Source organism: Macrobrachium rosenbergii, chromosome 11, assembly GCF_040412425.1.
Source record: "Macrobrachium rosenbergii isolate ZJJX-2024 chromosome 11, ASM4041242v1, whole genome shotgun sequence".
NCBI classification, from domain to species: domain Eukaryota; kingdom Metazoa; phylum Arthropoda; class Malacostraca; order Decapoda; family Palaemonidae; genus Macrobrachium; species Macrobrachium rosenbergii.
The window spans coordinates 35,660,617-35,684,769 of NC_089751.1; the positions used below are offsets into that span (position 1 = coordinate 35,660,617).

Below are 24,153 nucleotides of genomic sequence, written 5' to 3' on the forward strand. Positions count from 1 at the left end.
GTGCATTTCAAGACCCACATGATTTCGTCAGGATGTCGCTAATCAGAATGACACAGAGGGTCTGGTGCGAGTGGTTGCAGCTCTCACTGAAATGAGTCAATGAGTATCACTCATTGACTCAAGATGGGAACCCTTTCCCCTCTCAAGTGACTGTTACACCTGTCGAGTCACCTCTTTCAAGTTTTACTCTATGGCAACCTTGATTAGCTGACTGCACGAATAAGTGACTGTTGCTTTTAGAAGTGACCGAAATAAAACATACAGAATAGATGGGAACCACCTTGCGAATGACAGAAAAAGGATTCAGAGAAGTTAGGACTGGGGGAGGTACCAGAAGAATTGTCTCTGATTTGATCCGATCGAAGGGACAAAAGATGAAAACCCCACGTACAAGAGCTGTATTCCAAACTGGAGGAGATAAGGCCAATATACGTGTTCCTATCTAAAGTGAATAAAATAACTTGAGACCTGCAAGAAAAACAATTTTTTTTAAAGCAGATTCGACTATCTGACCAATGTCGTATCTCCTGAAAACCAGAATATATAGAAATTAGAGTTTCAGTTACATTCTCATCAAAAAGAACCAAAGAGCCAAATGGGAGAGGAGTCACAGAAATGCATATTAACTCTGACGAGTACTGAGCATGACTTGAGTTATGGTATCCCTATTCAAATAGGTTCTAAAAGTCAGTAAAGATACGCGAATGAAAATAATTAGAAACCGAATGCACAAAACAAAAAGACAGCTGGGAGGTAAAACTTTTCAATTTCCAGATACAGAAACTTTAACATAAAGGCTATATAAATATCACAGATGCATGAATGAGCTACTCAGGGGAACAGATCATGATTTCAAAGAGATCGTCTGGTGTCCTACAGGTACATAATCAAACAAATGATATCAATCTGACAGGATATGTGGATATTAACTTCAGTGACACAACATATTGATGGTTGTGAAGGGCTGGATTCATTTATGTCCACAATAAATCTGAGAGTCGGGAGAAATGTTAAAGAAAGGAATGAAATTCGTTCTGAAAACCGTGTAGGAAATTGTTTTTGTCAACGGATTTGAAGTACAATTCAGACTGAATTTAGCATGGTTAATAAAGAATACTGTTAACATCATACTGAAAAAAAGTAAAAGAAAATAGACTGCACTTTGGGCTTTCATTTACTTACAAGGTAATAAAGCAAGACTCAACGATCAACATACAGAGTTTGAAATAAAAAAAAAAATTATCATTTCAAGAGCCTCTAATGGGCAAGCAAACTGTCTATGGCAATGGCCAATCCACAAAGAATAGGCAACAAACATAAGGAGAAAAAAAAAAGATTACTCTGATTTTTCTTCTAACTTAGCGATTACACAAGTTCACACGCGCTGATCAACACATTTGCGCCTTTATCAGCTAACTTTTATAACATAATCAATCTGCTTGTGAAAAATGTCTTCAGTCAAGTGTAACGAATTACGGGGCTGGCGATTGTATATCATACACACACACACACACAGTATATATAATATATATATATATATATATATATATATATATATATATATATATATATATATATATATATATATATATATATATATACATATACTGTATATACATGTATGTGTGTGTTTGTGTGTATATATATATAAACAGTATATATGTGTGTGTGTGTGTGCATGATGTACAATCGCCAGCCCTAATTCGTTACACTTGACTGAGGAAATTTTTCACAAGTAGACTGATTATATTAAAAAAGCTGACAGAGGCGTAAATGTTTATCAGCGCGCATAAAAGTGTTTAATCGATAAGTCTGAATAAAAAGCAAAGCCATTTTTTTTCTCCGTATCTGTTTAACGTAATCTTTGACCCTTTTCATGTTGGAGGTGACTGTGGTTCTGCTGTTATTTGGAAGTGTCGTTTACTTCTTAGTGTTTGCTTGTATTTTCGTACGTTTGTTGTTGTATGCCTTTATGCTAGCGTTCAGGTCTGGCTGTTTTCATGACCTCGTACTGGTTGTTGGCTTATGGTGCAGAAATTAAGAACTGAAGCTGCGTCATCGGAAATAAAGTTCAAGTGCCGCTTAAACTGATTCGATCCTCTTAAAGACGCCTCAAGTTTTTTCTGGACATTCCCGGCCGCATTTTCCCGGGATGTAACCGGGTACTGGGGACTTTCCCTGAAAAAAAGCGGGACGCCATATCTTAAAAACTAAACTTTCCCTGAAAAATAGCGGGACGCCATATCTTAAAAACTAAACTTCCCTGAAAAATAGCGGGACGCCATATCTTAAAAACTAACCATAGAAATTTCTAGAAAATAATCTCATTATGTTTCCCACACCCAAATTACTTGAGAGATTTATTTACCTGATCTAAACTAACCTAACCTAGGGGCATAAAAAAAATAAAACGGGGGCTGGTGCAATAGTAGCATACATCTCAGGAATTTGCTTCCCGGCCTTGATCTTCAGCTGTTATGTAGGCGAGCGTTGGGATGGATCCAAGTTGGCACATGACGAAATACCCTTGAAATAGCCGTCATTATTGGTTCTTTCATCTGGCCTTGTCGTATCTTTTGCCCTGTTAATTCATTTCATTCTTTTATTTTATGCAGAAATTGCTTTATCAGTTTTATGTATACTTGTTATGGTGATGATAAAATAGACCGTAATTTGTTACAGTGCTCTATATTTTGATAGAATGGAAATGTTTTAGCCGTGAGAGAATGGTTAGTTAATTCGTCGTAGGTCCATGAATAACTTGGTAGGGAAATTTAGCCCATTAGAAGGAATAATGCTTTGTCTCAAATAACCAGGATTTTATCACCGGCTTAAATCTGAATTGACAAAAGATTTATATTGAAAGTCAAAGCTTAATATTTGTTTCTTGAATTTTGAATTCTAACAAGAAGCGCTGATTGGCCTTCTTGCCCCAGTGCTTCGCTTTCAAGCCTAAATTTCATAATTCAGTCCTTATTCCTGAAGGGCTTGAGGTCTTTGCATCAGTTTGTTATTCTGTATTATTCCTTACAACTGCGAGCATCGGATTTTATAAAAGCTGAAGCCATTAGCCATTGCCACCAGGGATAAAACAAATTCTGCATAGAAAACAAAAGAATGAAATGAATTAATAGGGCGACAGAAACGACAAGGCCAGATGAAAGAACCAATAATGACGGCTATTTCGAGGGTATTTCGTCACGTGCCAACTTGGATCCATCCCAACGCTCGCCTACATAACGGCTTCAGATCAAGGCCAGGAATGTCTACAAAACACTTTAGGAGGATCGAATCAGTTTAAGCGGCACACTAACTTTATTTCCGATGACGCAGCTTCAATTCTTAATTTCTGCACCATAATCCAGCAACAGTACTAAGTCATGAAAATAGTCAGACCCGAACGCTCAGCGTAAAGGCATAAAAAACAAACATACGACAATGCAAACAAACACCAAGAAGCAAGCGAAACTTGCAAATAACAGCAGACCCGCAATTACTGTACTTTCAGCATAAGAGAGGGTCAAAGATTACATTAAACAAATACGGAGACCATTTATAGGACTCTGCACGAAACTTAGAATGCCTTGAGAAGAATAGATTTCTCAGCTCATGATACAGAGCACATCCCCATACACACACACACACACACACACACACACACACACACACACACACACACACACACACACACACACACACACACAAATACACCTTTTTCGGTGCGAACGAAGTCACTGAGTATCTCAGGTCACGCGGAGGAAAATTTAGTCAATATTTTAAAGGAGCTCCCTGGGCATAAAAAGGTGCTGCAGCGGCCCCACTTTTACATGTCCTCATTTATCTCGCAACTGAAAGATGTAGTCCCACTTCAACAGGGGACAGCTGGATATACCATGGCAACTACCAGTCTCCATAGATCTAGCCCAACGGTTTTAGTGTGATGGTTGTCATTCGATCTCCTATTGCTGAGGTATCCAAAAAAGAAAAAAAAAAAGAAACTCATCATTCAATTGATAACACGATCTATATGCAGAAAACTCACATAACATAAGCCATTTACTATACCTATCCGGAAAGTTTATCTGCAGTGCAGAGCATGGATTTCCCTTCTCACTGTCAATATATGTATACCTTCCATGCATCCTCAAGCTTTCCGGATATCTTAGCCCTACTGTTCAAAAATCTCTTTCATTCCATCTGGAGAGACTTCTCCTTGGTTTCCCACTCTTTCCTCCATGGCTACTAAATTATACACTTTCACCAACCCATCACCCTCCATTCTCTTTGATTAACATCCTCTCTCATTTTATCATCAGCCATGACATTTAAAACCAAATGTCAATACGAATCAAATACTCTTATTTATCCGCTATCCATGCTAATATTCATTGCTCTACATTCACTTTGTTTCTCTGATTACTAGCAGATTCAGACTCTCTCATCACACTCTGCAACTAGTTTTCACTACAATAAACTGGCATTGGACTGGTTACACATATCATCCACATCACACTTCAGTGGGGAATCCTCCTCATATTATACCAAGTTGCAATTACACCTCCTGAGATAAGTCAACATCCACACTTTACGTCTCTAGGAGAGACAGGGCTTATTAATTCTCCTTAATATCCTAACTTTTGTTGAAACAGGCATTCCTCTTCTACTCCGAACAGTCTGCACACATTTAAATTTATTTTTGTTTCATGTTTTATGATTCACCTCTCCTCTTGTCCTTCCTTCCCTACCTCAACTATTTTGGGATACACATTTTCTCTCATCCTACTATTATCCATAATCTTCTCCTATACCTGCAAGAATCAACCAGTCCTATTCTCCCAGCATCATTATTAACGTTCATTATTCCACTTTTGTAAGCAGTAATTTGACTGGCTGGACAAGAAAAGTTATTCTGACACCACACGTAAGTGACTGCAAGAAATTTAACTGACTTTCCAAAAGTATCAAATTAATGCTATCCCTTTCTGAATAACCTCCAGCTTCATTATAAATAATACTTGGGCAACTAGCAAACAGAATGTTTGGTGACTTAACATTTACGGGTAACTGATATCCATTCAGTCAAATGTTTTTTATAAGGTTTTATATTAACCAGCTGTCGTACTATACTGCAATAATGATCATTAACACACTAACCTGTGGTTACCTCTGCACTACTTCTAACATTCAAATGTCAAGAAATTGCACCAACCTAAATTAAGAGACCGATTATGAGGCTACACTTTTTATACTTGACCTGAAGGAGCTATGTTATGCAAACATGAATTACTGGTTGAAGTACGTGAAAAACGAAGTTAAATTTATTTTATTTCGTTAACATTTGCAAAAGACTTTACCTCCTTAATGTCGGAGACAACGATGTTCCCACCGACACTGCTAGAACGAGAAAGGCCGGTTTCACCGGCAGCCTCCTCGTCAGAAGGGGTGCTCGCTGTGAAAACCAGCTCCGCTTCTTCGTCAGCAGTTTCTTTGACAATGATCTGCCCACCATCCGAAGGCGCCTCTTCAAAGACAGCCCTTGTATGGGAAACACGAGGGTTTGTTCCCACCTCTGTATCGGACACTATTCTTTTGGACACACGTAACATGGTCACTTCTTCGTGTACATTATACTGATAGTTTATAATAGAAGTACTATTTGAACATCCTGTTGCCGGGAAAAACCGATGCAATTCGAGCACTGTTCTAGGAACATCTATGTCTTTGTCTACGCTGCAAAAGGGTATGTTGCTATATATGGTTCCATTTATTCTCACTAAAATATCTGAACGTATTGGTGTGTCAAAACTATCTATACTAATAACTTTACCGGTATAATAACTACTTGTTTTTATCACTCTGTTTCCATCATGGTCTGAATATAAAGAGTATAATCTACCTGTTGTATTTGGAATCCAAAACGTTTCCCGACGGTCTGATTCCAGGTTTATGATAGTCCTCGTGCCTGAAGTTTGGTCAAACTTCACTATATGAACACTATTTTCACTATGAATATTTTCACATAAAAGATAAAGGCCCCCTTGATTATCACTCCAAGTCCTTGCATTAGGAGAGGGGAGGAGGGATTGGTCTTTGTTGTACCTTACATCTAGAGGAGACCATTTGCCTTTAGAATTCAACTTCCAAAGGGTCTGTCTAATTGTCAGACGTCCTCCTCCTTTCACGCCATTATTTTCCTGAGAAGACAGATCATCCTCCTTCTGAGTTGCTCGTCGATGGGAAGCTAAGAGCCAAAGTGAGTCTTGCAGTCTCCCACACCAACTAGCATCCACAGACAAAACATCTGAAGGACGCTCAGATCCTCCGAAGGCATTTAGTTGTACCCATCTCCCTTTGTTATATGGAAGAAACCATATATGGCACGATCCGTTGGAGGTGTAAATCGTAATTAACCCTTTAGACCATGAACAAAACGCTGCTGGCTGAGGAACTGTAGAGGGTGAGTGCACATCAGCTGGTTTCTCATCTCCAGGAGTTGGGCTTGTTGTAGACGGAATGGAGGAGCTAGAAGAGGAGGCTGTCAGGCTACTGTCTGCTTCTGTATCTACATAATCAGACAGATATCCAGGCTCATTCCAGGTCATGGAAGTGAAGTTAAGCACCCACACTGAATTTGGCGTAAGCTGAGATCTGAAACATAGTTAGACAATAAATAAATGAGCTTCAGTAACAATATGCCAAAAACTTAAAACACTTGACAGAGTACTGGATTTATGACGGCTACAAATCTAAACCCTTTCAATGAAAAACTAATTACCTCTCACAAATATTTTACACTCAGAGGAATACGGAGTTATGTTATCTAACATGAAACACCTTTTTTTTCCGGCATTAGGAAACCTTTTCAAATTAACCAAAATGAAACTAGAATTCTTTACCTAAAAATGGAAATTTTTAACATGGTACCTAGGCTAATTCAATTTACTAAGTGACACAAAAGTCATTACTTGCTTAAGGAAATGTCGATTAATGGTGGACTGACCCAAATCTTTCATCAACTAAACATGAAATTTTAAATAATATAAAATAAACCAACTAACCTCACCCAAACTAACCTTTACACAACGTGGTAAAATTGACGTTAATTGAAAATCTAACTATGACAGGAAAAGGATGCTATTATTTCCATTGTTAATTCTGATGGGCACTCTTGCTCAACACTTTATAGGGATAAGATGGCAATGTAGGTGCTAACCAAAAAAACACACAAAGACATCAAATATCTGTCAGCTGCAAAAATACATGAAAGAAAAATTATATATATATATATATATATATATAAAATTTTACATATATATATAATATATATATATATATATATATATATATATATATATATATATATATATATATATATATATATATATATATATATAAACATACTTTTAACACAACCCACCAATAACAACGATCACAATTCGCACACACACATACATACACAAACACATACGCACACACACACACACACGAGGCCTCCACGCTTGATGGAATATGACAACCGCAAAGTACTTGCTAGTAAAAATAACTTCAGCGCTAAATTTAACATGCAACTTTTGCAATCGCTACAGCTGTAGTTCAAATTCGTGAAATGAAAATAAGTCCTGCATATATTTTTACCAATCTTTTTATAGTCAGGTCGTTTTGTCTAATGATCTCTTCACAAAATCTGTTATCTATACACAACATTTTTTGGCAACTGAGTAAAATTGCCCTTTTTTTTTTTTAACAAGGTTCGCTACCTTCAAGAACGCTCGTAAAAATCCCTAAAAATGGTTCCCTGCCAAATAATAGCCTTGCATCTAATCAAACAAGTAACAGGGATTGACAATCACGTCAACATTAAGTTCCTCCACAAAACAAAATCAAATTTAAAGCAAAAGGAAAAACAGGGCATATTTTTTTTTTGTTAAACTACTAAATAATGAATTAAACTGACAGTTAATTCACGATCTTTTGTCAAGTTAATCTCAAATTGTGTGGGTCTCTACTTTTTATGTGCACTAAATTCTGTCCGGCATTTCTCAAGACTTTTTTAATTTATACTTCCATTATATTTCTTGTTTTTCTCTCAATATTCTTCATCATCATCACTGTTCCCATTACCATTCCAAATTTCATCCTTTCTAACTTTAATAGGTACAAACCTCTTAATGTACTTTCTCAAACTTACTCAATCTTATCAATTATTTTACTGACATATTCACCCCTTCCGCCATACAGTATGACCATCAACAAAGACAATTTGTCTTTCGTGTTTTCTCACTTGTTTAAAAGATTATATATTGTCTGAGAGAGAGAGAGAGAGAGAGAGAGAGAGAGAGAGAGAGAGAGAGAGAGAGAGAGAGAGAGAGAAGGTTAATAATTTCATTTTTTTTAATCTATTCAGGATTACTGATCTGTATACATCAACCAGTGAGTTTCCCCCTTTTTTTTAACTTGGGACGTAATCAAACTGAAGTTGCTCATACTCACAGTTTCCCTTGAAAATTAACGTTTTCTACGCTTTTCCAAAAACGAACCTATTTTCGCCTATACCCACAAAATACCGAATAAAAATCTCAAACGTTTGTCAGCAGCAAAATTGAATTTCCTTTGATTTTTTGTAAACAAGATAAAATACTCTGTGGTTTTTCACGCGAGTAAAATCAAATTCCCAAACCTCCCCTTTCTCTCAACAGGATCCCCAACTCCTCCCCCCCCCTTTTTTTTTGTAACCAGGCAGAAAATATAAATTTTTCAATCTATTTTTTTTATCTCTTAGTTGTATATATTACACTACGACTTGTTCAAGATGGTCAACGCCGTCCCTCAACTTGGGGCCTTACAATATGATGGACAATTTGGGGTTTCAAAAGCTGAATTTCTTACAGGTCTTAATGGCGGATATATCTTCTTGACTACGAAAAGTTTTCATCGAGATACGAAAAAACAAATAAAATAAAAATAGAAAAGACGCAAGATAGTAGAAGCATTCCGTCAGAGAAAGGTGTTCGTCAGGTGTGGATATTTTTATACTCCAAAAATAATTAAAAAAACGAACAGATGTTAAAAATGAATGAAATTTTAAACTTGGAAGTGTCCTGCAATTGAATGTCAGTAACATAATAAACGTCCAGACATAAATATGAAATTTGGACTACGTCAATATATCACTGAACGCATTAATAAAAAATCAGAGAAAAGAATGCTCAATCACTGTATGTTCAAACATTAGAAATACGATGATTCCAATTCTGCAAATCTAAGCATAAAATAAACTATGAATAAAAGTTTTATTTCCTTCACAGGAATTTGTGCATATTAAAATTAATAATCAAGCTGACAGAAATAAAAAAAAAAAAATAGAAAAAAGGCTTTATGAAGTTTCAGGAGTTTCGTGGCGCTTAAGTGGGATGTATGTATCCCACGTTGATCCCTCCCCTCAAGATTTAATTTATTATCACCACAAGAAAATCAACGTCAAAACTGTTTGGAAAAAATGCCCATCGTGTTTGAAAATGATTAAATCAAGCGTCTCATTATAAATTCACATGGCTGTTAATAATCAAGCAGTGCAGCGTTTGGCGTTTCGTCTATGAGCGCTTATTTCAGAAAAGAAATGTAACTGGCTGGTGACAGGCAGATGGCGTCACAAGTTCAGTTATTCTCCATAGGCAGTTACTTTCTCAGTTATCTTTGTTATTCTCCATAGGCAGTTACTTTCTCAGTTACCTTTGTGTTTACTTATTCTCTGAGAGTATTGGATAACGAGTGAACTCTATCAATTTACAATTAAAACAAAATTCTCGCCTTTTCAATTACATCGTTATTCAGCTTGATACAATTCCAGAAATGTTGGCGTTCTCTCTCTCTCTCTCTCTCTCTCTCTCTCTCTCAAACATGAGGCTTCGGGTTCGAATCCAGGGGAGGGACGGAACGATCTAGGTACGTTCCTTTGAATCCACCGCGTCTCTGACTAATTCATAAATTGAGTATCTGGCTGTCAGTCAGTTTCAATTGTAGTGCCTTCGCGCGAGGAGGCGCCATTCACCAACTATTCTCTCTCTCTCTTTGCATATCATCAGCAAGCATAACAGTTCTCTCAATAACAACGAAAGCATGCACTTGAACAGTTAAATCGACTTATGCGATACACAGCTTCAAACGAATCCCTGGCGTGAATTGATGGGAATGGGAATTAATAAGGAAAGGGAATTAAAGAGGAATGGGAGTTAATGAGGAATGGGAATTAATAAGAAATGGGAACAGATGAGGAATTGGGATTAATAAGGAATGGGAATAAATAAGGAAAGGTAATTAATTAGGAATGGGAATTAATAAGGAACGGGAATTGATGAGGAATGGGAATTAATGAAGAATGGGAATTAATAAGCAATGGGGAATGCTTACCCGAAGAGTGACGTGGTGAGCAGCCACAGATTCCCGCGGTGATCAGGCGTGAGGGAGATCGTCCGCCCCCTTCGGCCACTCGTCCAACAAACAGACGACGGAGGCGAGGAGGAAAATATGGACGACGGCGCAGACGGTGGTGGAGGTAAAATGGAGGGTGACGAGGTCTTCGCCCCAGGTGGTGCGCTGGAAGAGGGAACGGTGGACGAAACGGTTGGGGGAAATAACGAAGGCAATAATACTGAAGGTTCGGAAGCCGAGGATGAAGGACTATCGAGGACCTTCATCAAATTGGAGGCGAAGGTTGTGGACTGATTGGACGCTGATGGCGGGAAAGAATTTGACGCTCCAGAGCCGTCACTTACGACGGCGGAATTCGATGACGATGGGTTAGAGTTAAGAGAGGGGGAACCGGTTGTGAGTGGGGCATGAGAGGGAGTGGAAGGAAAAGAGGAGGAGGAGGAGGAGGATAAAGAGGATGGTTGTGCAAGAAAGGGAGGAGGAGAACTACTCTGAAGCCTGACGACATGACGGGACACACCTGAAACAAAGGAAAAAATATCATCAATTACCTTCCTTTAGTTGAGAATACAAATTTATTCAGAACTTAAGGTTTGCAATTTTAAAAATGAATATTTCATCTCTCTCTCTCTCTCTCTCTCTCTCTCTTCTTAAACTAAATATAATGCACAAATTATCCCAAATGCTTCTAAATTCTTCAAATTCTCATCTATCAGGAAATGTGGGCTCAACAATACCTTCGTACAGTCAACTTTTGCTTCCACGAACTTTCGCTTTCTTTTCCAAACCTTTGGTAGAGTTCTTACTCCTTCTCTTCATCTTTTCTCTGACAATCTCTTTTCTTATCCTTCTGTTTTCCCTAATTACTATTATTTCATACTTGTAAGAGCCATCTGTATTATCCTTCCAGTTTCCAATTACACTTATAATCTTACTCATTTTAATATCCACTTAAGACTTTCTCCTGTTACCATACTTTCAGATTCTTTCAACCGTCACTGCACCTTCTGCTCTCCTTCCACACTCCACATTCATTCACAACTCCCTACTGAATCCAACATATTGGTACCTAACTCTGACATTTGAACCTTCTCTAATTAATGTATCTGTAGAACATTAAATGACAATTGAGCCACACACAACACATTTATCTCAGACCACTTTTTACACAAAACATGTCACTCTCGTTTACAGACTATAACGAAAGTCTCACGCTCATCATGAACCTTCTTATTACACTCAACAAATTTCAAAAAAAAGCTGATTCACTGACTTTCTTCCATGCCTATATTACTTTTCCAAACAAATATTAAAATAAACTAAACCAGGTATATTAATTAATGTTGTCTTTATATTCTTTATAGCTTCCTCCACCACCTTTCCCCTTACACAGCCATTAATCTCACTTGGCATTTAACAAACTCATTCTTCAACCTTTTAAATGGGTCCCCTTACATCTTCAACAGCCCCTTCAACAAGCATTCTCAAATTTCATCGGTCCTTTCCACTTAGAAATCTTTTTCTTGTCAAATTTGTCTTAACTGCACCGGTAGGAAAATTCTATGTACATCATCTTTAATTCAAACTTCTCTCTGCTTTCACTTCAGTTTTCTGTTTATCATTACATATATAGAGCTTTTATATCTCGTTACTTTCTTATTTCGGAAAATACTTATGGACATTCTTCTGCTGACGAATTTAACACCAAACGTCAAATTCCCTCCAGAATAGATATCTACCAAACTCTCCCTTCCCGTTTACTCCAAACCCAGCAACTGTACCGTCTCTTTCTCCATCATGAACATTTGCTCTTCAACAGATCAACCAACAAATGCATAAAATTAAGAAAATTGGAAAAATAAACTGTTTTGTTTGTAATATACTCATTACCTATACACCCCTAGTTTCTTGGATGTTACTTTCAGTAGGCAGTCGTGAATAATGCACAAAAATGTATTACACACTTCTATTTTAGAATAATAAATCTATGGCATTTTTCATAGAAGAAAGCAAAGGACATATGTCAGGTAAGACCGTGATGTTACCAATTAAAAGAAGGACTGGTAAGAGTAGTTTACTTTCATCATCTCAATCATTATAGTTGAGAAGGCATATGGAGCCCACGAAGGATTTTCCTGTGATAATAAAGAAGAAATGTGACAGGCAACTCAAATAGATCTGTGTTTCAGTCAAAGCTTTCTCTGGTGACACCGAGAAAGAAAAACTGTAAAGCTCATTACTGCACTTAATCACTTGTTAGTTTCCATAAATCAATCAATCCGACTGGTTCCACGGTTTGTCCTGTCTGCTTGCCGTGCTCATGGTCTTAAAATCTAGCCAAAAAGGTTCATATGTCCCATGCCACGTGTTTTTGGAGGTGTTTAATGACAAACTTGTGACAAAATTCCCCCCCCCTTTTTTTTGAAACTTTATCTTTTAAACAAAGGCTGTATCATGGATCTTCATTAGAAGAGGAACTTTACGTCCACTTTACCTATTAGAATGTTCTTAATCTGTGTGTAATGATGCGATAGTTACATAAATTACGTCAAAGCCCAATCTGTTTTTTAAATACCAAAACTGATTCCACAAAGCAAAATATACTGACGGCCCATCTGCACTACGCATGACCCAACTCTCAGTGATTTATGTTATTTTAACCAACAATCAAATCGAAGTATCTTACCCAACCCCTCAAAAAGTACTCTTCCTAGTATAACAAACTTTTTCTTTAAAGAGTTATTTAAGTGCTTTGGCAATCTACAGGAAACAAAACAATAGCAAGGCCACCAAATGCAATTTAAAAAAAGAAAGAAAGAAGGGAATGGAGCATGAGAATATTCCCACATGCATTATCGAGAGACTCATATCTTGTTGATAAGTGAATATACTTAATTTTTTTTTTTCAAGAGAGAACCGATGGATGTAGCAATTCAATGCTATTATCTCGTCAAACCACGATATAAAAGACGGAAAAGAGGATTAAGAAATACGTGCTGCCAATACACACCGAGGAAGAAAAAATAAGAATGTGAAAAAAATATCTTAAAGCACAGGAACTAACTTCTTTCAACTTCTTCAAAGCAGAGTTTCTCTAAGGGGGAAAAAATTAATTTTCTTAAAAAAGATGCAAGAGAATACTTTCTTACCCACTGAAAACAGATTTTAGGATTACCAGCATTTGAGTCTTATAATCTGTATTAAAAACTATAGAAAGAAATGTTCTTTTTATAAAAATCACACTTTCCCAAGCATTAGTAAGGAGTTCAGGAACGCTTTTAGCTCAATAACGAATTGCTGAAACCTACAAAAGCGCACGTGCTCAACGCTGACAAGGAATGCTAACATCATACGAATAAGAAAAACCCAGGATCAATTTTTTTTGTGAAAAGCACTTCATATAAAAACGATCTTAATGTACGATTACGTAAAATGTTTTACGACTTTTGGGATATAACGCGTCCAATGCATTATTTATCGAGTCCAAAAAACGATAAGGCGAATGTTATGTTTTCTAAAGCTGCAGGTATTTCATTAAAACCTCATGGAAGGAAACTACGCGAAATTTTCTCTTACTTTCCGAGTATTTTTCCCCTAAATACAGAAAATTCCAGTCAAATCTGCACAGAAAGAGTGAATTTTCATTTAACTGGAAATACGTGTCACTGAATCTTTAAAATAACGTAAGAGTGTTATTGTTCAAGTTTATGATTTTAGACATAGAAAGCTTGGGACGGATGTGGTGTAATGTTTCACTTGACTCGGAGTAACCGTAAACATACTGTTATCTGAGAGAGAGAGAGAGAGAGAGAGAGAGAGAGAGAGAGAGAGAGAGAGAGAGAGAGAGAGCTTCCATTACCTCATCTCCTCAGCGTCACGTTTTACAGCGCAGTGCTTATTATCTTTAATCCGATGAGACGAATAACTACCTCAGCATGTAGGTAGCACACGTGAAAACTAACTGCCACGTAAGTTACTGAATAAAAGTTAAATAAATCTGAAAAAAAATTATACTTGTTTGAACTGCCGACTGTATCGGTGAATAAGCGATTCAGTCCTCCACAATAGGAAGAGTTGTAATAAAGCACTCAGTGACCTGCCAGTTTGCTAACATAACACAGTAATGTTCTTTTTATGGGCAATACTTGTCGGCAGGGTATCTAATAACCACGGTGAGCTCATCTACTTTCATGATATTATATTATTCTAGATGGATGGTGCTTTGCTCTCGCACACAACAGGTAGGATGCTTTTCATCATACCAGTAATGAATACCATATTTTGTGCAATCCGTTGAATTACATAAAGTGGTCCTGTGGGTGCATGCTTAGAATACGAAAATCGATCAGTGGGGGATATCGTAATCAAATAAATCTTTTACATATATGCAAATCACTAATCTTTTACATATATGCAAATCACTTAATATGTACATGGAAATCAAACTGCCATGCCTATCTCTTAACGTTCACAAAGTACTTATTATGTTAGCTTACGCTTTTCCAAAAAAGAAAAAAAATGTAAAAATGAAAATTAATCAGTAACAGGAACGGTACGTCGCAACAGAGTAAAACATAAAACATGGGGAAATACGGAGAGGCTTAATTTTCAAGTGAATATTAAAAATGACGAAAGCTTCGGTATTTCATTAAATTTGGCACGAAATACATTACTGTGGATTTTCCACCCAATGATGAAAGATGTAGAAGTTTGCTTGGTACATCGGGAAAAAGCGAATGCTACAGAGACGGCATTAATATTGTTATAAAATATAATTAACATTATATTATACTATTAATATTATAATATAATATAATTACCAATACCATTACGTTTTCCCGCTGCACTGCGTACCTCTATACAATTTTCTGGCTAAGCCAACAGATAATTTTCCTTTACAAAAGATAATACTCAAAAGTTTTCTGTTAGTAAAAATTAGGAAACAAAGCGTGAATAAGATGATCAGAGGCTTATTACTGAACTGACTTTATAACTTTAAAAGACTATCCTATCTGACAGAGGTTTTCATAATACACTAGTAACTACCATTGACTAATGATTATATCTCTCTAAAATTAATAAATGAGAAACCACAACGTCTAAGTCTCACAGGAAGAAAGACAAAGATTACATAAAATACATAAAATACAATTTGTTATTCCGACTGATCAGTAATACAGAGAGAGAGAGAGAGAGAGAGAGAGAGAGAGAGAGAGAGAGAGAGAGAGAGAGAGAGAGAGAGAGAGAGAGAGAGAATCGTGCCGGCGTGTGAAACGATTTCCCTGAGGAGTTTTAAATGAAGACACATAAATGCTAAGAAATATGAAATTCTCCCAGGGATTAGGTTTCAGATCTCAAGGTAAGAGAAGGAAAGCTTAACCCTGGGGCTCATTCATTTCTCCTCAGGGTGGCATAAGAAATTTTGGGGCGAGGAATCCCTCTTCAAAATGAACCCATAAATTTGTTCTTCCCGTTCGCTGTATATATTTGCGAAGAGAAGGGTTCTCTACCTTAGGCTACGCGTATTTTATGGAAAAGTTACTTACAACATCGTTAATTCCTCGAAATAAATATTTCTGAAATATTTTTTTTAATTCTGGAAAAAATGTTCGCGAAATATTTTTTGGTAAAATGAGTTATTCCCTTACATTAGAAATATCATTTGTGCAGCATATACTTTGTTGAAAGCCATTTTTAATTACAGTGTTTTCAAGATATTATTTTCTATTTTCGTCTAAATCACTACAAACACAGATTTTTATTTCATTTGTAAATGACTCTTTGGAAAGATCACTTCCCCATTAATTTAAAGAGTTGTTTGGAAAACGTTGATGAATTGTACAGTATAAAGAGCATTTGTACTACAGAGAAGTCACATATTAAAAATAAATTTATGAGTATCAGTGTAAGCCTAAGTGTACGCGCGTGCGCGAGAGTAGCTGCGCCGTCCTCGCATGGAATTCTCGGAACCACGACTAATCAAATTCCAGCTGCTGGTTCCGGATAATAATTTATCTCCAGATATTAATATCTGTTATTATGGCCACGGGAGGACACCAGCTGTCGCTACCGACTAAAGAATCTGACAGGCAGATGGTGAAAACAAAAATGCGATGGATGACGCACGCACGAGCTTTATTAAGGTTGTGTAGCTGAGAGAGAGAGAGAGAGAGAGAGAGAGAGAGAGAGAGAGAGAGAGAGAGAGAGAGAGAGAGAGACCTGTAACTTGCAAATTTCCCAAACACCGATGTTGTTCCTTTGACACAAAATCCTTTGAGGAATTCTTTGATCAGGCCGCGTCTCACAGGATGCCCCCCGGCCCCACACGGATTTTCCCAACACCGACGCTGCCCGAAATTGCCTTTGCCAAAGCTGCATCCCTTTTGTTAGAGGAGGAGGAGGAGGAGGAGGAGGAGGAGACACGTTTTATTGCGAGGGAATTCCATTCATTTTTCCCTCGCCAGTTTCTCTAGCTTCTTTCTCCTTCCCCGCATTATTGAACAGGCGGCAGCAGCAAAGGGAAGACCAAGGCACAAGGGCATACGAATTCTGAGCGTCCACGAAAACGTTGACACTTCCATATAACCGGAGAGGCGTTTACGAATGAAGGCTAATATGAGGTCTTGGCTGGTTGTGGCCCCAAAGGGATTTTTCATTATGGATACGATAACTGGTATTTGGTGCTTGTCAAAACAATAATGCTATAGCTAACGTCTGCAGAAAGTCGAGTTACTTGAACCTCAAGGAACAATTATCGGGTTCCGTACACTGGCACTGGAATTTTGCGGTTGCAAGGTATCGTCTTTATAATACTCCGTAGCTTTTTTTTTTTTTTTTTTTTTTTTAGTATACTTACATTGTAGCATAGTGTAAGAAAACCGCTCTGCAATACGATACAAAGCTGAAATCACAGTGGACTTTCGTTATCAATACTACTTCAGCCATATATCGACTCGGGTTATTATCAAAACAATTTCGAACAAAATCCTGGTCAGGCCATAAGATAGAGATATGGTGATACTGTCGTAGATAAAAAAAAAAAGCACTTGAACGCGGGAAGCTCTTCAGGTCACTTGGGAATCTAGTAACTACGGCGGGTGGATTCAAAATACAAAGCATAAAAAAGATTTGCGTAGCTGATGTTAGCAGAATTTTTTGCTGTTCATGTTAAAAGACTCTTTACAAGATGCTTCAAAGCAAAACTATCTTAGAAACAATGGACTTCATTAGACAGTATACTGTCTTGATGATGATACTTAACGCCAAGTGGAAATCTAGCAGTCGCCACAGACTTTCTATTTGTCATAAGAGAATTTGGGAGTTGAAACCAGAGCGGTTTGTCCATCAAAGGAAGATCTTACATTTATGCTACAATAGAAGCCTAAGTTGTTCTGCTTTCGAAGGTTTAACAACAATGGACTTTAGTCAAGGTTATGGCTGCGTTTCCTGTGTACGTCATTAAAAATACAACTTTGATAAAACAGAAGCAAACCAACCATTCAAGTGATATTTCAATAAGTCAAGGCTTGCCTTAAAACATTTTAGCCCCTAACTAATGGCAAATTTCGTCTTCCCTACGACGAACCGCAACTAACATTAATAAGGAATAGTAATCCGTAAATTCTTTGACAGCTAAAAACTATTTCAGTGACCAACTTACGTAAATGTAATGACATTTTAAATGTGATGGCCATTTGTACCATAGCAAATGTAACATCATCGCCATCATTGTAGCCATCATCATTATACGTGGAAGGGGAAAACCCACCTTATCATTAATCACTGAGCATAAATTTCATGCCGCTAGGGGCCGAATAACAGTTATAAAATAACTATAAACTGGCGGGAAGTGAACCGCGCAAAGCAGAGTTCTTTAGAACTTGGTAGGCGGTAACCTTTGTAATGTGAAAGCGCATTACTCACCAAGATGATCACACAAAAAGCTATGAGGGACAGGGAACTTTCATCTCTGTCCCATGGCCTTACTAGGTTCGGTAAGCGGCCAGACGAAATTTAACAGGTTTCATAAACGGTAGGCTATATTCTTGGCAGTTCACAACTAATTATTCAGTTCCACATAATTGTGGATCTTATTGCAAACTTTCCGCTTTCAGGATTATCATCATGATTACTGGCTACAGGTCATTTCCCCTTGGAGGGAGTGCCTCCAGAGGGTGCCGCCTTCCGGTTATCAACAAGTATTTCAGGAAGAGGTTGTTGGTCAAGCGTCATTCTCTAAGCTGGCCGCAACCCATCAGAGTCGAATAACTGCCTGATACGTAATTAACTGGTTATGTCAACCGAGCCGCAATATATATTTCAAAAACCGATCTGGAGACTAATTTTTATTGGTTTTAGCTTTTCTTTTTCTTATATCTTTATTCTTATTTGTCTACCAACAATATTGAATCAAATTCATAAGTAATAAGGCCAACAAATAAATACATGGCAGCAACCATTAAGTCAAGACGATCAGCTTAAGTGATAAATTCTCTGAAGGGACCATCCGCAACCAGCACTGATCTTGTCACTTCACATTTGATAAGACACAAGATAATCAACAGATGGTCCGCACTCATTCGATGGAGAACACAGCCATGTTATTTTGAGGAAGTCGATACTCTATCAAAGAGGACCTCGACCTCCGAACGAAAATACAGGATAAAGGTTAACATTTATGGTAAACTTTCTCAAGTCCCTGACCTGGTACAAAAAAAAAAATAAAATAAAATAAGCAATGACAAGTTGGAAGTCATCTAAAATTAAATTTATTTACTTTTTCCACCTCCTTAGCAACAACTGTGCTATAACATACTCTGTGGAAATCGATAATTCTTGAATTACACGGATCAGTAACATTAATTTCTTTACTTCAATTGACGATCAGTGGAACTGTCTTCATGCTTTTATTTTTACGAATTCTTAAAACAGGCTATATTTTAGCTGCCTCTGTAACGGAAGTGTACTAAATAACAGATCAATTAAAAAAAAATAAGAGTAAAAAACTTCGACCAAAGAAATGCCTGCTCTGAGGAGCAACTTACACTTCTGTCGCACTGAGCCCCTTGGTGCAAAATGTGCAAGGGATCGTGAGGTGAAAGGAGAATGGAAGAAGGAAACGGAAGAAGAGAGGGGAAGATGCAACCTTTCATTTTCTTAAAAGCGGGACTGCAGAAAATCTAAAGCAAACATCACATTCTTGGGCAAAAATCGACTGTGCTTCTAAGTTTTTACTTCCAGAAACCACTTCGGGAGAACACGCTTAGAGGAAATGGTGCGGGTCAAATTCTTTCCAGTTGCAATTTCCAGTATTCCTTCATTTACTCTAAATTATCTCTATTTCCAGGGCGTTAACTTTGATTTTAGGCTATCATTCGAGGCCACTGATATCTTAAATAATCAGCAATATGTTGAATATTGTTTGTCATAATTTACTGCAATAACAAGAGCAACTCGCACCATCAATATCTCTTAACTGCCGAAAAACAGAGCTTCAATACAAATTATCCTGTCACAATCCAAAAGAATGAGGTTGCTAAACCATGTCCCACACCTTCCAAAGCAGTTCACTTGGCAACGTTCATTTTAATACAATATTTCTTTTCGATAAGCAACGAAAAGACACAGGGCGTCATAAAATACATGTAAGTTATCACCTTGAATTGTTCCAGGTATTTGTTTAGACTATAAACAACCCCACTTCGTTGCTGGGGGAAGCCAATGGCACCAAACAATAGTTAGTGAACTAAGTTTAGAATAAATATATGGGATGCAGACTAAAGACACTGTTGTAATATTGCCTTACGTAGCCCATTACCAATGGGTAACTTTCACTTCAGAATGCGACACAATGAAGTAAATAAATACAAATGTCGAAATTTCTTTCTTACACCGACTTAGCAATCCAGTGAAAAGCTTCAATAACGGGGTCTCAGTTACTTATAAGAGTCTGAAAATGCTCCAGAAAAAAATCACAGGGACTTAATAACAGCTGATATTTGATCATTAACATCTGACATTTCTAATACGGGTGCATCTGCAGTCTCCATTGTTAATTAAGGTTTTTCTTTAATGTCTAATGAGGTTCTTTGATCTCCCAGCAAATCTATTTTGAACGAATCGTTGTCTGTTGACTTGCTAATACTCGACCCACATACGACTAAACACACTCACACAAACACTGTAACAAACTGCATAATAACATACAAAAAGGCGCATGCACATATCAATGAGGATCGCCAGTAAAGGTGTCTCTATCAATTCATATCCAATCCTTAACAGAAGGACTCCTTTAAAGCTTGGTCATTGGATAATTTAACAACAATCAAGAAAGATTTGAACCAAAATAAGTTAATATAAGGATCATGATAAAGTGAAGGAAATACGCCATTAATTGATGGCAACTGGAAGTGGCAGCTTATAATCATACCAACAAACCATCAGCCCTACAACATATGACACTCGAATCCAGTCCGACCTTTCAAATTAAGATTAAAAATGAATCTAGCACTGAAGTCTATCAGTATTTTCATTATCTAACTCTTCAAATCCAAATCACTGCCGCTTTGTCAGCTATTTCCTACTTCAAAAGACATGTTTGGTATTTGTACTGAGGTATTACAAGTGTACCTTGCAAATATTTCCATCACTCTTCAAGTATTCCTGTCACCATAAACACATCACTCTTCAAGTATTCCTGTCACCATAAACATTAAGGGCCGCTTAGAATCGGAGCTGTACATCAACCTAAAAAATATTTGTAGCACTATATATTTATATGACGTATTTCTAAAATACCTTTTATCAGGACAAATCCTTCTAACAGTTCAATGCTGAATGAATACGACACTTTGGATATAGGTGTCACTCTAAAGCAAGTGTAGCGGCGAAATGTTCGTGGGAGTGAGGCGCAGAAATAGAAAACTATAACATCATATTATACAAGAGAGAACCTAAAAGGAGAAATTAACAGACATAAGAAGTAAACTGGGACTTCTTCATACCCCAAGAATTCTTTCCAGACGAAAAGAAATATAATCAAATCCTATTTTACACGAGTGATTTTCTTCTGGTCCTTGTAACGGATGGATATAATATACACCCCTCAATGGTCTCTGACTTTACATTCTTGAATTATTATAATAAACAGGTAAAAAATGCGCCGAAGAAACTTCGGCGCAATCGAGTTTTCTGTACAGCCGCTACGGCTTATACTATCTTTCGGTGGTCTCGGTATAACACTGTATGAGCCGCGGCTCATGAAACTTTAACCAAGGCCCGGTGGTGGCCTATCCTATATCGTTGCCAAAAGCACGATTATGTTTAACTTTAGCATTAAATAAGATAAAAACTACTGAGGCTAGAGAGCTGCAATGTGATATGTTTTGATGATTGGAGGGTGGATGATCAACATACCAATTTGCAGCCCTCTAGCCTCAATAGTTTTTAAGTTCTGAGGGCAGACAGAAAAAGTGCGGACAGAAAAAAGTTCGGACAGAATAAAGTGCGGACGGACAGACAAAGACGGCACGATAGTTTTCTTTTACAGGAAACTAAAAGGACGTATGTATGCATGCAAACAAATGCATACTTTTACAGCATAAGTGCGAACATACTGCTGGTACGTTTAAAAGTAAAGAAGATAAGGGCTAGTGTGTACGGAAAGACGCTGAATGGAAATTTAAGAATAAAAGGTGGACGTTTCTATTCTTATTAAATGCAGAGGCTGAGATGGGAGACGGAGACTGAGACCAAAAAAGGGAGTGACTGAGATTCACTGTCTCATGCTCTTATCATCGTATTAAATGAAATTAAGAAGTTAATGTTGTAGGATGGTTTTATACATACATACATACATACATATATATATATATACTTATATATATATATATACACACACACATACACACATATATTATACGCACACACACGAGAGGAAAGCGTTGCCAAGGCTGAAAAATTCCTACAAATGGCAGAGAATTTCTCATGATGAAGGCAAATTTTATATTATAAGTGTCTGATTCCTTTCATGTCAAAAAAATAGCTGTCCACATAATCTTATTGTTGCATTTCAGTGACTAGTGTCCCGGCTACACAGAAAAGCTCAATATAAGTGGTAAAATTAAAAAGGTAATTTTGTAAATGAAGTTTAGCTCACTTATGAACACTAAACAAGAGCACATGATGAAGTGAAAGTGGAGTGTAATTTCCTTTGGAATGATTTTGCATCATAATAATTATCATTGCCTTTTATTTCAGGTGAACTTTCAAAATCAGAGGCCTCGTGATTTCACAAGTCATGGTTCCACATTTCTGAGATGGAAGATCCTTAAATAGATATTTTGGCCAGAAACCGGCGACCTTCCACACTCAAAGCTTTATAACAGATTTACCTTGTAAAGTTGCACACGTGGACCGATTTGCAACTGTTTAGGTGTAACCATCCGGGAGGAAAAGGACATACACAGTAACTTCCTAAATGAAAATGAATTATATATATATATATATATATATATATATATATATATATATATATATATATATATATATATATATATATATATATATATATATATATATATATATATATATATATAAATGTGTGTATGTACATGTGTGTGTATATATATATATATATATATATATATATATATATATATATATATATATATATATATATATATATATATATATTATATATATATATATATATATATATATATATATATATATATATATATATATATATATATATATATATGTATGTATATATATATATACATACACGCACACCTTATTGCATTTACGTAGAAAATACTTATCGAAACCGTGAAACACCTTGTTGAAAGAAAACGCCAAGACCGCTGACAAAGATCACTTATAGCTTTTCACCTTTGAGCAAAGAGCCCTTTCGTCACTGCCTTCAAGTTCTGAAGTCTTTCATCTGAACTTTCAAAATTGGAGTTTTCTCATTTCCTTTCAGTAATATAAGACCGGTTTTGCCGATTCTTCTTTCAACAGTTTTATCCAAGACTTTAGGTGCGAGGTGGCGGAAAATTCCCTCTAACAAACTAACACACACACACACACACACGAGAGTGATTAAGTACGATTAATACATACGACACGGGGAAAGCGATGAAAATGACTATCCACCAGGATTCATAATCATGTTCCCGCACATTACAATTAATTACGACTATCGTAGAAAATTGATGGTGTTTATTAATAACTATCGATTTTCGTCACTCACACAACACTATAGTTTATGAGGAGAAATATGACATAAATAAGTCACCATAATCCTATGTGGTAAAAACGGCTAAGAATGTTTCACAAAATGCACGACAGAGATGTGACAAACGCCAAAGGTATTAAGGATAATTGTTAAGACAACCATAAATATATAAATACAGTAGCATTTAAAGCAGAGACATAACAACACCAAAAACAATAATGAAATAATAACAATACTGGATGAGTAAACGCTAACACAAACAGCATCAAAAAATAACCTGCGATGAACAGAATTTGCCTTTAAAGCCTTCTTAAAGAGAGAGGGAAAAACAACAGTGCACTGAAAAACACGAAAAATAAAGTCAGGCGACTTTGCCTGTGCCAGGGACGTCTCAAAATCCATTCTGTGAAAAAAAGTCTTCCCTAATTCTGCATCTCATTAAAATGTGACTGACAAGTTCATTATGAAAGGGAATGCCTAAAGCAGAG

General features: G+C 36.8%; 1 protein-coding gene across 2 annotated transcripts in view; it reads right to left on the reverse strand.

The window, feature by feature from the left end:
* The window catches only part of LOC136843327 (serine-rich adhesin for platelets-like), a 494,565-nt gene that overhangs the window by 12,108 nt on the left and 458,304 nt on the right, over positions 1–24,153 (reverse strand). For both annotated transcript variants that reach the window (XM_067111602.1, XM_067111601.1), the window contains exons 2-3: positions 10,408–10,948; positions 5,355–6,648 (exon numbers count right to left, since the gene is read on the reverse strand). In XM_067111602.1, coding sequence (XP_066967703.1) covers positions 5,355–6,648; positions 10,408–10,948 — 1,835 coding nt within the window. The remainder of the gene's footprint in view (positions 1–5,354; positions 6,649–10,407; positions 10,949–24,153) is intronic.